The 20,558-nt window shown below is 33.4% G+C and overlaps 1 protein-coding gene across 2 annotated transcripts; it reads right to left on the reverse strand.

Annotated features, from left to right (window-relative positions):
- Positions 1 to 348: 348 nt before the first annotated feature.
- On the reverse strand, positions 349 to 13,240 carry LOC123709025. Of its 2 annotated transcripts, none has more exons than XM_045660103.1 (6): positions 12,884 to 13,240; positions 4,115 to 4,313; positions 3,366 to 3,507; positions 2,468 to 2,582; positions 1,439 to 1,623; positions 349 to 1,087 (listed from the first exon to the last, which is right to left on the reverse strand). In XM_045660103.1, exons 1-6 carry the CDS (start codon positions 13,226 to 13,228, stop codon positions 808 to 810), a joined length of 1,266 nt encoding a protein of 421 aa, XP_045516059.1. In that variant the 5' UTR covers positions 13,229 to 13,240; the 3' UTR covers positions 349 to 807. The 2 variants fall into 2 exon arrangements, with proteins under 2 accessions (XP_045516059.1, XP_045516058.1); XM_045660102.1 differs by having other exon boundaries at positions 1,394 to 1,623.
- Positions 13,241 to 20,558: the final 7,318 nt, after the last annotated feature.

The following is a 20,558-nucleotide window of genomic DNA, read 5'->3' on the forward strand; positions in this document are numbered from 1 at the left end:
AATTAATGTAAACTATTTTAGTACTCTCGAATACAGGGAATAATAGTATTGTTTTATCTCGGTTTTCTGTTTCCAAAGGTTTTTCTAAAATATCTAACATGCCGGTTTCCTCGCGATGTGCTGATTAACAGTGGTTACCAACAAGTGTTTATTGCGCACAAAAATTATCACTGACCGTTCGATGTCTGAGATGAGAATCGCACGCATTATCAGCTCTCACTGAACTGAAAAATATCCAGCGTCCTATGAAAACCACAGAAATCACCATTTGTTTTATAAATACTCATAGAAAAGCTTCGAAAAATACCGAGAGTTAGGATTTGAATATAATTTAAATGATACAAGTTTAAATATTTATTTACAACTTATAATGAACTTACCGCTAAAATACATATGTATACGAAATATTATGCAGAAAAGTATATATATATTAATTCACGTTATATTCAGTGCAAAAACGACATTCTTTGGACAAATTTTCATTCAATACTAACTCTAGCGACTGGACTTGCATTTTTAGCGTTGAAATTGTGACGTTTGAGTTTAGTGTATTCAGAAGGTACATATATTTCCTTAAATATGGCACAATACAATGAACTAAAATCATAAAATTAATATAAATTGTGTACAAGTTTCACAATACTTTATTAATTGTAGAAATTTTATTATGGCCCATATGACGCAGGCTGTAATATAATAAAAGTAGAATCTCAGCGTAAATTAAACTTTTAGATATATTTACAAACAGCCCAAAACATTGGCGATTTATTTATTATTTTCCCAATTGGCTCCACATTGTACCAAAGATCACACAGTTTTCTCCGGGTTGTACCGACTTCTCACGTGAAATCTTCGTTTATACCTTCTCAAGGGACATCTGCCTGAATGTCTTTCATACGCGCCATATTCGCAAGTTGGCGCGTTGCAATTACCTTGCGCGACGCATACTCTGTCTCTTAGGCCAAAGTGCTCACGTCCACGTGCTAGAGAGAGACACTCGCGACGCCGCGTCGCGTCGGGCCAATCGCAAACGCAATAGCAGGCGCCATCTGTTATTTGACTTCGGAACAGGCGAGGACATGTGCATCTGAAAGATGAAATTTCGTTAGGAAATTGGTCACCCGTGAGCCCTGGGTTCGCGGGTTCGATCCCAGCTGTTCACCAATGGACTTTGGTCTGTGTTCACTTTCTCGTACGGCGAAGGAAAATCTTTTGGAAGCCATGCACAGAAGTTTGATCATACAGTTATATATCATGGAACAGTTACAAAATCCTACGGCCCAGACCTAAAAGGTTTTAGTGCCACTGATGTATAAGCCAAAGACAACATAGATGAATCTACAGCACAGTTCTGAAGGATTCAGTAGCCTCTGAGTAATAAAGAAATAATTACCTCCGCATTTGTGGCGGAGACGTCTGTTCTTCGTCTCTCTCTAACCTTGGCTCTTCAGTAGCTCTCCAATCATTCTGTCTCTCCTTGGATTCACGTCTTTCATCAGAAAAGACTCGATCGATTCTGGTGCGAGCAGTGCTTTGTAAGGTGTCTTTGGAAACGCATGCGCATCGTGTATGGTTGAAAAATAAGATACGCGATGCTGTGAGATTACCGTCCGCTTTGCTTAGCTGAAACATTAGATTAAATTGATTAATTTTCTATCTTTAGGAGGTTTTTAGATCTCCAAACATATAGTTCACTCTTTTAATAATAATAGTAAGCTAGTCTAGGATGGTCTAGAATGTTAGAATTTCCCAACGTATCGTATACTCGACTCGAAATGTGCTCGACTCTTATAAAAATGATATAGGTAAGGGAAGGGAAAAGGGAAACACTAAATACAATTAATAAATAAAAGTAAATAAATGTCTTGTAGTCGAGCACTTTTTTCGAGATGACAGAAAATAACTTGACCATGAAGTACAGTTCTGAGCTGAAATGTAGAATCGGCTCTGAACTTCGAGAGCAAACGTGTATGGTGAGATAACGTTGAGGTTATTCCTACCGTGGCTAATAAATGGACTACCCGGTTAGATATTTAACGTTAAGCAACATAAAAAAAACAAGTTGAAGAATTATTTTTATATTATTTATCGCGCTTCTGAAGACTGCTATTGTTACATTAATACAAACTATACCGGTGTTCAAATGTAATATACCATGATTTAGATATATGATTATAATAGATGATATTACTCTGTAAAATAGATTTTAAAAAAAAAACATCAATCATTTTATATTAAAAAGTATCTAATTAATTTCGAAATTTTAACTAAACTCATGCGCCAAATTTAAAAAACTTAGCAATATACGAATATTATACATAATTGCTAAACAAAATCGTGAAGGCGCTTAGTAATGCTCAGATGTCAGTCGTACTGAGGATATTACTGAGGCAACTTATTTTCATTAGGGTACTAACGAAAATAAGTTGCCTCAGTAATCGAGCAAAAGCAAAATATGGAAACTTACAAAGAAAGATATAGCGACATATTTCCCATCGACGGGTGCGCAGACCTCGGCTTCATTGTAACAGCAACCTGAATCTGGCGCGCAGCGATGTAGCTGGACACATGGTGGCATATACCTGTTTTAAAAAATCATATATGAAACTTATTTGAGTATCATGTCATCGTAGTGATTCTTGGTGTCGCAACAAACACAATAACCGATTCCAAAATGTATAACGCCCTTGAAATTGCGATTTTCCCTGTTTTGGCAGAAAACTAACTAAAAAGCACTTGATAGAGGCGTCATCTGATATTTACCTTTACAAATTGTGGTCTATAGCCAAATGATGTCGTACTCTTCGTCATCGTGTTGTAAGTACTCATTTATTTAATGGCGCCTGTACCAACTAAGACATCACTACACCCGCTAAAACAGAGCGTGTCCGTGGCGGGATACAACGGATAAGATTCAGAGACGAGATTTAGTGCGGAGTATGACTGGTATGTCAAAATAGCGCTAAGTCGTCGTTTTTTTCTATACGCGAGGCTTTTGCTGTATGGACAGTCGTAACAATACATTTACTATAAGGATTACATATACTATATATATATTATTAAAGAAAATAAACCTATTTTGAAGTTTGTAAGGTTGTTGGTAATCTCTAGATTTACTGAAATGATTTTAAAAAATCTTCAACCAGGATAAAGCAATATTTGTGTGTTATATTAACCTTAAAAATTAAAAGACTTTCGTGGTTCTTATATTTGCAAAGTAAGACGGAGAACGAACGAACGAACGAACGAACTGACTAACGAACGGTCTCTCACTGTTCACGATAACGATTCTACGTGTAATTTATTGCGATTTCTATCAATACCTAGGATTCCATGTAAGGTTTACTAGCATTTAATATACATACACAGTATCTGCCGCAGGCGCTAGTTTTCTAACTGTGAGCCATCTTGGTTGCGGGATGAGACATTTAGCCGCTCGCACAACGGTACCCATATTGGTTATTACGGCTTTTCGAATTTCTCGTCGTTCTTCAGGGGTTGCTTGTGCTGAAATATATTGTTTGAATATTTATTATAAAATTGATGTTAAAAATGTAGAACCAAAGTCAGGAACAATTAGGAGTCACCCAAGGCGCTTATTTATTTTAGCAAAATTTAAATCAATGTCACCCGCTGAATAGTATATTTATTTTTAAAATATTGCTACATGCTCGGCACACTGAAACCCTACAAGAAAAATAAAATACAATGTTTAATGTGACAAGCACTTATAGGCAAACATAACATACGAGAAGAGATAATAAAAAAATGAAACAAAACAATTACATTATAAAAACTAATCGAAAATCAATTTTAAAGTGAGAGGGAACCAACAAGCAACTATGTCTATTCAGACCCAGCGCGTTTATCAGATTGCCCAATCTGGATATTGGTGAGTCTTGGCCAAAGCGCGTTCTCCGGAAAGAAGGGACAAATAAAATGATGGGATGCCTGGGGTACAAACAGACTACTATCTAGAGGGTACAAAGTTGTCAAAAGTTTCAGGCAATTAACCTGATTCTTAAGTATTTTAATTGCAAACATCTTAAAGTGCGCTAGCCTAGTTTCGTATGTTGTCAACTTTTCATTATATCAATGAGAATACGAAACTCACAATCGTCCAAAATCCTAGGCCTCTCATTAGTAGCAGCAATCGGATCTACAGCAGACACAATAGTGTGTCTGTATCCGTCCAAACGGGTGAACGCTGAGGGGGTCACACCAAGGTTGAGGAGTGGTTTTGAGGTGGAACTGATCTCGTCTTCAATAGGGTCCCACTCTTCAGCGTCGTCGTTTGCATAATCTCCATCGTCCTAAAAACATATTGTGCATAGTTATTTAAAAATTAAAAGATAGGTTTAGAATAAATGAAATAATAGATTGATTGTTTTCTTACAATGACCGAAGAAAGGGGAATTTTTAAACCCTTACTAGAATGACCGTTTAATATAATTGTTCTGTAATTTAATGTTATTTAAAAAAATTAGTTATCGTCTAAATAAGTTCTCTATGAAAGACAAAAAAGATCTTTCTTTCACGGTAGATATTATTTGTAACAATTAGACAATAAGTTTAATTTTTCATCGCAGGACATGTGTCATTTCAAGTCGGAGAGCCAATAGTATTATTGCATTAAATTACCGTAATATATAATTTACGGCGCCTTTCTCATAGCGCCATCCACTATTTATTACTATTTATTACGACCTTTTAGATGTAGGCATCTTTATCTGATTCGTGATCAATTGTTTTTTTACTAATACGCCAGTTGGTGATCAGTGCTTCTGTTCCTGACACGCAGTTGTCTTTATAGTATGGTATGCCGGTTTCGACTTGATGTTTTCCTTCGCCCTACAGTCAATTGTTAAATGCGAACATAGAAATTCTATTATTGCACAGCCGGGGATCGAACCTAACGACGAGAGTCGCACTCTGAAGTTACTAGACTGACTCGTATATATATATATATATATATAGGTACGTCTGTTACGTCGGCTGTATTATTGATAGGTTGCCCTTATATAAAATTGTAAATCTGTCCAATCCCTGTAATTACTTAGTCACACTCACAACCAATAAGCATACAAATGAATGTTGAAAAGAAACAGACGCGTGCGCACGCACAGAAGTTATTCCTGGATGTATGGAGCGGAATGACTCACACGTGTAAGGAATTATTGGATTGCAATTTAATAATTTTTCAAAGTTAAAGTTATGAAGTTCTGTTCTGAGCGTTGAAGCGTTGAATACAGTCTCTTGTGGGTTCGATTCCCAAGGACACCGTACAGTTATCTTCGACAAACCATGTATAATTGTCTGGAGGCTAGGGAATTAAAAAATGTATCGTATTAAACCACAAAAATTTCGTATTAAATATCCAATCTCCATTATACAATAAGCTCAGATTTTAATGTTGTGCAACAACTGCAATAGACACTTAGGAAATAATAAAAATATGATGGCATGGACTCGAATGATAGCAATAAAACTCTTTGATCTATGGTTTTATTTTTACGACTTCAGTCATGTTAAAAGTTTGTTTATGATTAATTTCATCGCCGTTAAATGTTTTATTGTCATTAAGTGTCTGAACAGTATTTTGATAGACTTTGAGGAATTTTTGTATTAGGTTCAAATCAAATCAAAATTATTCAATTGGTAACTTTGAGTGACCGTCAATATTAAAAAGGAAGATCTATTACATTTACTATCAGTTACCAAATCAAAGCTGAGAAGAACTGTCAAGAAACTCTATGAAACTCTTTTTAATCGCCAAGATTTTACTCTCTTAAGCTAAATCTAATTATATACACAGTTCATTTGTTTTGGACAAAGAAGCAAATTTAGTCTCATGACCACTTGCATCAAACAAATCATAAAACCATTTATTTCAATTGTAAGATACCAACATTGCTTCATTTCAAAAGTTTAAACAAATCTTAGGTAACTAGGTTGTATGTGGGATTTATGAAAATCGTTTATTTTATCGCATAGGTGAGGTCAACTATGACAAACGCTTCGTTGATGAATACATTGCGAGCTTACAACATCAACAAAAGGCCAATTTAAAGGGCAAAGTCAACAGTCATTTATATGTTAAATTGAGATTCTAGCGAAATTTATTTATTTATGGTTTCCGATCTTAAATTCTTACATTAACGTTGAATATGTGTGAGAGATAGCTAATCAGTTAAGCATTAGCAATAATTACAAAGATTACGGGTTATCTCAACATTAAACACGCCGACAAACAAACGTCCAGCAAATTGCTTCTTGGAGCTCCGCGGTGAAAACAGGGTCATAGCAGATTGGACGTCAATAATTTCAATACTATTGTTGTACACATATTAAGGGTCATTAGATATAACAGATACTGTTTTACTTTTACGCTTTAACAGTTTGTAATGAACCCTTAATTCCTTGATGGATTTTCTTTAAAGGCAAGTTGTTAATCAGACTGGGTTCGAACACACGACTTAAAGATTGACAGTCTCTCGACTAGCCACTGAAGTACATATACACAGAAATTTCCGATGTACAGCAATTTAATAAGATAGTTATGGTTTCCTAAGATGGTTATGCAGGAAAATAAAATATCTATTGCATTTTCTTGTTTGAGAATAGTGTATTTTTGAGATTCCCACAATAGAGAATAATTGCTTTGATTATTCTCACGATAGCTTACGCTCAACTTGATCTAAATATATGAAATCGCGACAATTTGAGCTAAAAATTAATCTTAAATGTTTTTATCTTGGAATAATAAAAGTAAATACATTTTTTTATTCACATATATTTTACTAAGACATTGTGAAAAATTACGATCTATCCTAACTTAGGATTAAGGCTATGGAACGTTCTATAATTCACTTGAAAGTTAAAGACATGGTGAAAAACAGTGAGATATGAAGCTTTACAAAAATAACGTCGTAAAATACTCTAAATAGTTAAAGCGGAATTGGGCCGGTGTTTTTTTTCTGTTTTGTGATGACAGGTGGTTCAATAAAAAATGAAAAGAAGAAAAAAGAGAGGACGCGCACCACACCCTAGGGTTGCCAGAAAAGTGATAGCGGGGCTAGATTGGAAAATAGTAGCGCAGATGAGAGACAAATGGAAGAATTTGGATGCCTTCACTCCGTCGGAGGTCGTGTACTAATATTAAATACAATGATTACATAAATTTAATGTAATCTTTGTAGTACAAAAATATAGGCTATTTTTATTTTAAAATAAGTATGCATTTCTCACGCCATTCGTCACATTAAATGATACAATCTAAATCATACCAATTACACAGTCAATACTATTATCATTATTTGTACATATCTCAGTTCTTAGAATTATGATGTCATCGCTACCAAGATGTCCTTTGAAAGTTGGAACGCACTGTTCATACTATGACAATGATGATGAATATATGTTTATTATTGTATATGTTAATGTTGTATATTATTTTAAATCAATTTAATGTAATTAGGAACTGTTTTTAGAAATGCATTAACCTCATAATAACTGACTCCAAAGTATTCTACATATACATACAATAACCATGAGTATTCTATGTATTCGAAAAAAGTTTATATAAAAATCGTCGTGCGTTGTCGTTCTTTGAGGGAGGAGTGTACTCATTTTTAAAACTATTGGAGGTATCACTTAGGTAATATAGGGACCTAGCACCAGCCCAGGGATGTGAGCAGTATTTCATATGTGGTCGTAGTTGCGCCGTGTGAATGCAGCAGTAATTTTACAAATATTGACATATGATATAAATCTTTCGTTTAAAGTCCTCGATGAATTTTGTGTAACATGATCTTACGTGCAGATTGTTTAATAATCGAGCAATGCACGGCTATTTCCCCCGATTGCTTATCTATTTATTAATAATTAACATTGATACTTTGTAGTTACTAAACTGTAATCTTCGAAATGATTTATATTAGTTCCATTGTTTTGCTCCCATTTGTAGTTAAAAGTTATTCAAACTGTGCGAATGCAGACATAGATGAACTCTCTATCTCTCTATTATTCTCGCTGTAGGACGGATGTATGATTTATTATCGTTATAGTATGTTATGAAGCACTCTATAGGTGTACTACTGCGAATATAATGAGTTATACAAATTGTATGAAGAGTCGATCCTTTCGAGAACTCAAAAACTTTTAATTCCTACAAAATCTTACATCTTGACTTCGTCATCATTTGGGTGAAGAGAGACGAACGAACCTCCCCCTCTACCCTGTCTTTTATTATAGTATACCCTACTTTCGAATCACCTCTAGGAGTTAGACTACTGAATCAGATGTAAATTACTTTTGAGCCGCTCAACGACCTATAAGCCGATTATATAAGATTATGTAAGAATTTAAATTTTGATTTATATGACCTCATTAATATAAAGAAAATACTTGGAAAATATTTCATTATTAATGCTCCTTATTAGATGTCTGGGACCGTACTTCATGTAAATAACTCAACTAGAATCTCTAGTATAAAGTCTAGTTTTCCTTGTATATAGGTATCTCACTAGTCAACAGCCAACTTTTAAGCTTGCTCAATCGGTAATAATAACTAATTATATAATATTACAAGCTTTTGAACTATTTACGACTCAAACATGACAATATGAATATCTCAAACGAACAAACACGACTTAGCAGCCAATTTTGTGTCGGCGATATCAGTAAATCACGATTTTAATAGTTAAATTTATCTTGTAAGCCCTAGCGAATATACGACAAGTTAGCCAATCGCCAGTGAGCAGCACAAATCGTTAGGGCTAGCAAAAAGAGAATATTGCTTCTTAGAACGGTACTGTAATGCCTTGGACCTTTGTGAATGGAATATACGTAGGTATATAAGTCCTAATACATTTCTAGTTTGTAAACTGAATAAAGAAGTTACATAAATAAGATCTATTACTAATTAGAGCAGTGATCCCCAGATGTGCACCAATGGACTTTCTTCCTATGTGCGTATTTAACATTCGCTCGAACGGTGAAGGAAAACATCGAGAGAAAACCGGCTTGCCTTAGATCCAAAAAGTCGATGGCGTGTCACAAGAGGCTGATCACCTATTTGCCTATTAGATTGCCAAATGATCGTGAATCAGACACAGAAATCTGAGACCCAGGTCTAAAGGTGGTAGCGTCACAGGTTTTTTTACTAATGACCTTGGCCGAAGGTGAATATAGTAATTCACTTTAAAAATATTGTTGAAAACTTTTATTTATTATTGAAAAACGAAAACTGAAACTATTCCTTATAATGCGTTTCGACGCGACGAGTTAAATGTAAAGAATAACTTCATGTTCAGCATCAAGATCTTACACTGGTTAGTTACCTAAGTAGAAGACATATATATTGAAAATTTTAAGAAAGGTTACTGCAGAAAGCTTGACTGTTTATACAGTATACAGTATTTACACAGTAAAACATTGTGTATCGTGAAAGACTTGATAATTGTCTAAACGCTGTGTTGACAGCCCTAAAAGTTATCACTGGTTACTTGTTAGCTAAATTCCACAGTGGCTATGCAATTCAAATGAACATAGCTTATAATTAGGATTAAAGGTAAAGCTTCATGGTCACGCTTAAAGCCAGCCAACTAATTAACTCATAAATTATAACCCACGTCTAAATATTTTGTTATGTTTTTAGAAGATCCTCAAATACTATGTCAATCATACCGGAAATCTTTACCCGAAACTAATATTTTGCTTATTAAATCTATGAATAAACAATAAATAAAGAGCAAAAGAAAAAATACCTTTATTTATTAGTAATCATAACAGTATTTTCAACGAATGATTATCGCAATACAGCAAGAAAATGCTGCCAGCCTTAAAGGTACACAATAATTTTTAATTATTTTATTATTACTATAAGAAAATTATAAAGAAAAAATACGTCATTATCAAAATAATAATTCTTAATTATTTATTTCGTACCGCGAATTGTATTAAGTAATAACTAAATTAATCGCATTGAAAGACGAGCTAGGTCTGGACATCCCCTCACAAATTAAAAATTATTATTTTTATCAGTTTTTATTTCTCTTTGTGTAATGTTTGCTCAAAATTTATCATAAGTCGAGCGTTGGCAAGCTTTTCTAAATAAAATAGCGATAGGTTTAACAAAGAAAACAATAAATATTTTTGTATTATACAACAACTTATTTGAAAGAGAACATTCGGAATAAAATTTTCTGTTTTGTCTCACAGGCACATCGTTTTATTACAGAATATATAGAACTATTATAGTGTATTTCACATTAAAATCGATTAAAATGTCAAAACCTTTTTTTAAATATATAACATTAAAAGCGGGCTCGCGTTGCCAGCCAAAATTTGTACACTTTTTTCTTGAAGCCCTAAGTCAAATTGGTTCGGAAATACTTCATTGGGCAGCTGATTCTACATAGTGCTGGCAAAAACTGCCTTAAAACGCTCACTTGTGGAACGACGGACGTCGTGATTACGTCGTATGCTGAAACTTTTTCAATCATACTTTCAAACATAAGTATGATCTTCTCTTAAGTAAATGTTAAATACTAATCAATGTTTTAGCCTACACTTTAATTACAAATAGAATCATCCACATTCCAGAAGTTATGAGCCGTCTTAAGTACGACGCTTCGATTTTATTACCGGCCTATTAAGCGAGCTTAATTTCAATAATTTAGCTGTTATTCATATTACAGAGAGATTATTATGAAACTTATGCAATAATAAATGGCAGAACTATTATTATTTAGTGGATCTTAAAATATAAATCCAAATTTAGTATACAGCCATAAGACGCTGTAAAACAAGATTATATCCTAAACATTGTCTATTTAAAAGCGAAGATAACAATTTTGTTATAGAACAGTGGGCAAATTGATTTTAAGTGATAATGGACACTGTCAAAGTCAGAGGACTCGCGAGTGCGTTGCCGGCCTTTTAAGAATTGGTACGCTCTTTTCTGGACCATGACCCTAATTCTATAATCTAGTGCTCGCGAGTGCGTTGCCGGCCTTTTAAGAATTGGTACGCACTTTCCTGGACCCTGACCCTAATTCTATAATCTATTAAGAATTGGTACTAGGCCTTTTAAGAATTGGTACGCTCTTTTCTTGACCAGGGTTAGGGTCTATTCTATTTTATTTTTGATTGATAGCAAGGCTCTTGGTTTTTCAATGCTTGAAATGTGTTTTGATTAAACGTAAAAATAGCGTAAGCACTGAACATGGATGAAACTGTATAATTCGAAGTGAAAAATAATTTTCACAAAAGCTCATAAATTACGAAACTCTACACAAAAACCTGTCGATGGCGAAGAACGAATCGAAAACATACTTGGGTCGTTTAAAATAGATCATAATAGGCTTCTGTTTTGTCCGGAAGTGAACTTTTTTGTTACAAAAATTAATAGTTTCAACAGTTTTTATAGCACTTTAAATAGAACATGTGTTTACGTAAACGCACGTGAGAGACAAAGTCATTTCCTCTACCTGTTACTAACCAGATAATTGAATTTCATCGTCAAATTTCAATCGACTTCATACAATGCCGAATTATCAAAGAATTAAAGCGATTCTTTTGTTTTGATAATAAGATCTCTATTTCATATGACGGTATTTTTTGTTCTAATAATATTAATAATATATTATTTTAGTACTTAGATAAATATGTAATAGGCTAGATTGTTGAAAGTATAGGTGTGAATACGGGAATGTAGTTTTTACAATTTGCAGTAAAAATATAGTAATAACTCAAAATATATTAACTCTCATAAACGTAAATAAATCAATAGAGCTTTTTATACTTTTACGAATATTTAAATGATCCTAATCCTTTGGATTGGTTTGCTCCAGTTCAAACAATTAGTTTGACTCAAAACTTAGCGATTAAAAAGAGTAGCGGAGTTTCTTGCCAGTTCTCTTTCCCGCTCCACGCCCGTGACTTGCAAACTGGTAGTAAATGTTAATTGAAAATTAATTTAACATCTTTTCTGTTGACGTTCATAAGTGTACTTGCTTACCTATATGAATAAAGTTATTTTGCTATTGAGTTTGAGTTTAAGGTCGCAACTATGTTATTTGCCGGATTTTTCAAAATCAATTAACACACAATTTAATTTAAATATAGATGAATTTTAGTTTCGTATGTAAAATATTAATTATTGGAATACGGTATGTACGTTATTTAGCTTATCTTAAGAATTCTTTTACAAACTTAGCTTGGTACATTGCTTCCCTGTCTCGATTGGTCCACATTCAAAAATGCTTTGCGTTTTCAGCGTTATTTAACATCAGATACTAGTTAATACATGCTAGTTTTAAACTGGTGTATTTCTGAACGAATCGTTTATTATTAAATGTAAGTGACTGCTGACAAAAAAAATGTTTACGGACCACCCATAAAGTTAAGCAAGCAATGCTTTGAGTGTTTGTGGTGTTTCGTGTTAAATGTAGTTAGGGATTTGAATTACGTTTTGCCACTGACGCTGTTTCATTGATAAATACTTCTAATTCTAGTTTTAAAAGATTATTTAAAACGAGAATTAGCGTATTTAGAAAATATTGACATATATAATAAAGATAAATATAATCTTGAATGTTGATGTTTCTTTTTCTAAGCTATGTTCTTAAACAGGAAAAAGTAAAACTAATAAAGATAATACCGACTTTACTGTAATAATGTAGTTTACATTTAGTTTATCTTATGTACCAAGTTCTATTTTTAAGTTATATAAAAATAAGTCACGTAGTTGTGATACAGAAAAATATTTTCTAGCGAACTTATGCACAAGAATTTCATTAGTATATAATTAATAGTTTTATTAACGTTACAAAGCGGAACAAGTTTAGAACCTAGGTATGTAAAAAAAAATCGAACTTACATCGTCAGTCCAGTCATCTTTATAATCCTCAATAATCTTCTCACTTCTTTCTTCTTTCATTTCCTGAAATTCTCTGACCAGTCCCCGTAACTGCTCCTCACTCATTCCCCCCCAAAGCTGCATGGCCGAGAGAAGCTCTTCATCCTCTGACAAGGCATGGTCAGGTGATAGCGAATTAAACCTATCTAACTTTGCATACAGTTTATTTGGTTCCAATTTTGAATTAGGCGCCGTCAACTTTTCTAATTTTTCATAGAGTTTGTCTAATCTCTCCGCGAAAGATTTCTCTGTGGTCAAACCGATTGTGATAGTAATGAGACACAGGAGTAACGCGACACGCAACATGTTGATAGCACGCCGGTCGCACGACTGAACCGGCCTGTGTGCATAAGGTAAACGCCCTGATGTTGGGCCCTTATTATAAGCGGAATACATATGATACAATGAAAGCTAGTTATTTTTTTTATTTCGTAATCCTACCGTAAATATAACAAAAAACAATTTTATTTCCATTTTATATACAAAAAGGTTCCAACCTTTTCGGTAGGAAAATATTAAATACATTTAACTAAGTAATTATGCTGTTTTGTGTGATGGTGTGGACTGTGCTCATGATGCAGTTTTTTAGAGCTATGGATATTTTTAATACTTTTTAAGCATATTCCACGATCACTTAAACAAGTCAAAATATCATCTGTATTGTAATACAATGTTTCAAAGAATAAGTAATGTTATTAATATGAGATATTTGACCAATATTTCTTAAATACAGATAATATTTTGTTCATAATTGATACGCCATTTAGATACTATTTTAGGGAGTTTTTTTAATAAAATTTCAAACGTATAACTTTATGATTTATTGCACCTTTTCAATTTATTAAATCCGTATCTTATTTTAAAAATACATTAGTTTAATTATATTGTAACCAATATGAAAGAGAATTAAAATACACTTAAAAAGATAAATTACGCAAATCTCCTGATTTCTGTTCAAACATATCAATTGATTCTTCATCAAACATTTTATCTCGCAACACATGTCAAAAATTTAATATTATATGTGAAAGGGATTACAAAACCTACAATAAAGTAATTTGTCAGTTCTTTGAAATAAAATACGATTTAACCGGCCGCGTTTAGCGTCATTTGCCCTACATTGGCTTCCAAAGCTTATAGCTATAAGTTATAAATAATGAGTTGCACGACTCGAGCGCCCATTCATACGGAGTCTGGATTCTGGAGATCCAACGTGAAATGATAAAACCTTAAAGTATGCAGGTCGACAAAAAGCGTCATAATTTAAAAGGTCACGCATTGTTGCCGTCGGAATTTTGAAAGCTGCAACGTTTGTTTTAAACATTAACAGTGGTTAGGTAAGTTTTTGTAGAATTACGCGAATTGAAATAAACATATGTTAGATTAATTAGTAAGCTGTATCCTGAAGATTTTCTTCGTACGCTATAAATAAGTTGCGATAATAGAATTATAATAAGGAATTTAAAATGACGAATATTACTAATGATACCTTCCCGGGTCTCTTAAGTTTTGAAGTAAAAAAACCATTTAATTTACAACAGAAATTAAAAGTTTTAAAATTATTAGAATATCTTTATACTAACTTACTACGGTGGGTCAAAGTAAGTCAGATCTTGAGGAGATGGTACCCGAATCCCACCAACATGGGGGAAGCCAGAGCCTAAAAGACTTCGCTGAATTAGCCTCCTTCTATAATGGGAGGGGATCGGAAAAGCATATCTAGGAGTTCTACTAGGCTGCCGTACCACTGTAAAGACGAGTAGCAGAGCAATTCGAAGGTAGCGTTCCCTTCTCTCGAAGGCCAAGTTTATATTTAGTTCATAGACGAGTAGAAAGAGTACTTTTGAATTTATAAACTTCTGATCTTTATTGTTAGAGATTTTTATAGATATATTTATAGAATTAATGGAATTTGATTACAAAATAAAGTATTATTTTTTAATATGAAAAACATCGAAGCTCACATTAACCACTGTAATTGCTAATAAGGAGTGTAACTTGTCTCAGGTGAAGTATGTACGTCTTGTTTGACGACTTTTAAGCAGTTAACTTGTTATAGTATAATCACAATTATACGATATATTAAACTTTTATTTCGCCAAATATTTGCCGATGTACTTAGTTGCGTATTGTATATTAAGAACGTCTCATTTGTAAATATTGGTTATTTCTTTTACTGTATTGTACGATAGGTGCCCCCGAGATCTTCGTTTCGCCTTAATGTTTTTTAGTTAGACTACCTTTTTAGTGGCTCCATACCAACATATGGATAATTTTGCTATTTTACCATATAGAGAACTTAATTATTATTATTTTTAAATCTCTTCAATTTTTCTCTTCATAAAACCTAAGTGCTTAAGAAACAAAAAAAACTTTCTCCAATTGCACCACTTTTCGAGTTTTGCTATTACATCTATATATATTTATTTATAGATAAGGAAATAAATAATAAGCACAGACTTAAGTATTTTTTCGTATTTATTATACTTCAGAACTGATTTGGATTACTTTTTACGTTTACTTCTAAATGACTCAAGTGTATATAAACAGACAAAATATTCAGTACGGATATGATTAAAATCTCACCCACTCTACGCCTAATACCTTCACTAGGTACTCTTCTGCGGGATTTCCTATACAGTTTACTATAAACTATACATTTTTAACATATTATCTACGGTAATAAAAATCAATACCTTTTTTATGTAATACCTAGGAGTCAAACGGGCATGACGCTCACCCGATATTAAGAACTTATGAACGTCGTAATACATATTAAATACTTCTAATTTTAAATTTACTGCCAGTTCTCAATCTACGTTTTGAGAACTAAGAACTGGCAATAAAGTCTCCGCCTTTCTTTTTAATCGCCAAGTTTTTTGTTTTAAAAAATATTCCTCATGACATCTTTAAGTAATTAATAGTTAATTTTGACTAAGATCTGTCCTCTATCAGCAGTAGGGATGGTCAAATAGTAGCACGCACTTACACTCGTGGGAACAACACGCAAATGCATAGTTGAAACAACTAACATCAAATGTCTGTTCCAAAAAGATATTTTTATAGAATATAGATTATACACGGATTATTATATTCCATGATAGTAGTTATAAGACAAAACTACGTACTAATTTGTATGTGTATATGTGTGTCACCTGAAAGTGAGTAAAGCGTGACCGTTTATGATGCTATGACCTAAATGTGGACAGATTTTAGATAAGATTAGTGCAAGTAAACAATTACGTGCTTTTGCGGTTTGGTAATGTGTATGCGCATAGTGTGCCCCTTGCGTATATACCATCAAGACTATCACTTAAAATAAAGTTTATTCACTGTCCTAACTAGAGAACACTTAAGTTAAACAATTTCATAAGACATCGTTCTCACCAAGTTTCGTTTCTTAAATGATACTTATTCAGGTATTTTTTTAATACTTATTTAAGATACAGATTAGTCAAAGTCAGAAATCATTTATTCATATAGGTAACACAATGTACACTTATGAACGTCAATAAAAAAGAAATATACATTAAATAATTCTAATTTTACATTTACTGCCAATTCTCAAATCCAGGGCGTAGAACGGAAGAAAATAACTGGCAATAAACTCTCCGCCACGCCTTTTAATCGCCAAGTTTTGTCTCCTTACAAACGTTGTGGAATACACAACTTGTTGTGTTTGTAAGGAGCTGCAACCATCACACCATGTGATCATGATCATCACCATATCATTCAAATGATAACAAGAAGTAAATGTTCAAAACGTAACGAAAAATGGGAATTCTTATTCCCAATCATCTTAATAAACATTTTTCTATATTAATTTATTAAGATCCTTGCGCTTGATGCTTGCTGCACAGAATTTTATATTGAGTTCCAATTTGGTAAGCTTCAGTCTCAAGTCTCCACGTTCTGTTCTATCTAGCTGATTTTGATTGCTCCCTTAACAATCAAATTGCCCCCCTGTGAGCGTAGGCTCCACGTTGGAAAACACTGCCCTAGAATATATTAAGTCCAGAAAAATCATCTTAATTTCAGATTAAAAATTAGCGCGCAATTTAGATGAATCAATTTGTAAATTAATAAATACTTATAAATCATAAAAAACTTAAAAGCACGGTCCCTGTGGCTGGCAGAGGCAGCTGGCAGAAATTTCTCGCTGTATTGCAATGCTTGTATGCTCACCGAGAAAAGCACCACTAGGGTCACTGTCTACCATGCTGCACTTTTCACTTTTTTCAGAATATGTTTGGCCGCAGTCCCACCCACGCGCGTTAAGTGAGAAGCCCTCTATTTCAGAGAACGCGCTGCGCTGTCCCTGCGCCTACCACTTGATTCCACGTTAAACTCTATAGGGAAGATTAAAGGGGGCAACTTTTAAGTGTATCCTATACACATCTATATATAACCTTTCCTTATTATTATTGGCTTTCATAGAAAGTCAAATCTCTGTTCTAAAGATATGCTACTTGAATTAACTGAGAAAAAAAATATATTATTATAGTAGTGTTCAGTGTTCAGAGACCAAGAGCAAAAACCGGACGAACACTTTAATTTAAAATCGGAAAGTTGAAAGTCATAATGGCAAACCAAAGATGCAATCATCAACCATAAAAAGTATATTAAGGATTTCCCTGTTTTTGATAATGTTTGAAGATTTTTCAAAATGCAAAGTTCATTAACCTCATCGCTACAAGTCTTGGCATTCCGGTAAACATATGTCACGCCTGACATGCAGTTCGAAAAAAGTGTTTTCCAAACATTTTTGAACTTCCAAAATTTGTGGGTAAGTAATTTACCTTAAGAGTATACACGTGATTGGAAAAGTACAATGTATGGAATCTAAGCAAGAAATTTGAAATAAAAATCTAGGTAAACAAATAATAAAGGTAAAATTTTATATTAAAATTAACTAGAGTTTTACCCGATACAATCGAGCTTTTCCGCCATCTTGTTTTTCTATTCGTGCGGCTGTCAATCAAAAAATAATTAGACGCCAGATAGGCCGCAACTCCCACGCCAATCTCCACTTTCTGTTTCAAAGATTGGGTTCCATTTTTATGTTAATTATATTTTTTAAATAGGTCAAACAATTTAAAGTTCATATATATATTATGAACTAATTTGGTAAGTTAAAATATCACCGTCAATGTAAATTACGTGGAAGTAAACTTATACTTCGTCCTAGAGAGCAAATTGATTATTTAAATGACTACAATGACTCAGTAATACTGATCTTATTAATAATTACAATAATAAAAAGCGTTTTTATGTTTTATTTAATATTAATAAAAAAAAATTTTAGAAAGCCATATTGAACACACTTTATCGCGTTCATGGGGACCGTAAACATACTCTTCGTGAACCCGACCCCATGAACTAAGTATTGAATACATAATGTGTCACCAAAGACTCCACCTAAGCTTGTATTGTCAACTTTTGTTCTAAGTTACGGTAGTTGATATAACATGAGCGGCATGCGCCTGGGTTTGCATTTATTAACAAACACTTGACGTACAAAAACATGTAAATTATGTAAATCGGCCATTTTGTTATGAATTATGTTTTATTAGTATTATTAAGACTCTTTACTATTATTTCAAAGAGGAAAGATTTGTATTAACGTACGTTTGTAACTATAAACACAAAAACTACTGGACACATAATCCTCTTCATTAGAATGCAACATTATCCTAATGTAATAAAAAAGCCAATTGCTAGCCTGCTCTTGGCCTCACATTTCTGTAGCTGGTTCGCGATCATTTGCTTTTGCTAATAGGCAAGTAGGTGATCGCCTTCGGTGGCCAACACGGTGTACGACACGCACAACCTTTTAAGGTCTGGGCCTCACATTTCTGTACCTGCACGCTCATGATTAGCTCTCTGTGCATGATACACTACGTCTTCTTTTTGGGTCCATGGCAAAACGGTTTCATTACGATGTGTTCCTTCAGCGTACGAGCAAGTGTAAATTGCGCATATAGATAGACAGGGTCTACAAGTACGACTCGATGAAAGTGGCACACTGAAGCCTATGCCAATTTTTCCTGAGTACGAAAAGCTTTAATTATTTTCAAAATATTTGACATAGCTATCCAGGCTTGGGAAGCCAGGGTGCTACTTGAAGAATATATATAAGAGGGTTTTAATCACAGTTAATCTCGCTGTTATCGCTGGAAATCTAAACGCGTTTTTATTATATAAACCACATAACGTGAACACGTAAGTGTCGTTATATATAATTTACTATTAATAATAATATTTAAACATTAATATCGTAGAATCCATAAATCTTTAATAACACGTTTTTAGAAGGGTCCAAGCGAGGGATGTCAGTGAAAACTTCTATAGGGACACAAGTTTATATACAAGATTATTGCTCTAAAACTAAGGAACACAAAGCATAAATAGCTAATGCATGAATATGACATGTGTGCCATGGCGAAGATATAATAAATCATATTTATTTATTTGTTAGCTTGTCAGTATTCCTACTGCTACTTATTATACAATATCTAAACGATTACATTACACACAAATGCCAAAAACGGAATACTCTTCCAAACATAAAGATAAAACACAGTTAACAATGATGTGTTTTTGACGTTCATAAGTGTACATTGTGTTACCTATACGAATGAATGATTTATAGATTTTGATTACCGACATTTAATAAATAAGAATATATATTTATATATATATAGCGAGAATAAGTCAGGACACTTGTCGCAAATAGCGTGTAAAACATCAGGTCGTATAGTTTACGTCTACATTCTATTTTTAGAGCTCTTTTCACCTTATTAACAGGCCTCACCTCGATAAAAATGAACGACAAGTTAAAGATACCGCACCGCATATCTTTTCAGATGAATCATCGCAGCATACAGCAAACAACAAACGAATGCTTCCAGCACTATTGGAACTTTGCGACGCCACATGTTTCAAATATTAAAAACACATATCTGTAGCTTTGTGTTTATTTAATTTTTCTAATAGACAAGTATGCGATCAGCCTCCTGACCTGAGAACGCAGCTGACTTTTTAGGTCTTAGCCATGCCGGTTTCCTCACGATGTTTTTCTTCAATGCGCGATTAGACCTTTTTAGATTTTATTAGATTAGATTAGATGGTTCAACCTCAGGGATGAGTGTTTCCCTTTTAAGACGCTAAGGATACTCTGTTAACTGTGTACTGTTGTGTTAAATGTTTATACATTAATATCAGTCTTAATATATTTAAATATTTTTTCAATATACATAATTTAAGAAAAGGTTATATTATATATCAAACTATATGAAACCTTTTTAATGTGACAACCCTATAAACCCACTCAAGTAAACACCAGCAGCAATACGAAGTCAATACATAAACTTAAAACGCATGTAATATGAAAATTTATCGTTCGAGTCGGTTCGCGGTAAAACTGTAAATTGTTTTATTAGTAAAGGAAGTCAATATGTAGGGCGGGCATTCGACCCGTAAAGGTGACCTAACACATGTTAGACATTTTTTATACATCTGTAGTATTAAATAATACATCAATTAGTTTGAAGAAATAAACTGGAAACGTCGAACATTTGTTAAATATTTTAATCAGTGTGATGCGTTGATTTACTATCTACAAATTATCGTGAAG

This window comes from Pieris brassicae, chromosome 4, assembly GCF_905147105.1.
Source record: "Pieris brassicae chromosome 4, ilPieBrab1.1, whole genome shotgun sequence".
NCBI classification, from domain to species: domain Eukaryota; kingdom Metazoa; phylum Arthropoda; class Insecta; order Lepidoptera; family Pieridae; genus Pieris; species Pieris brassicae.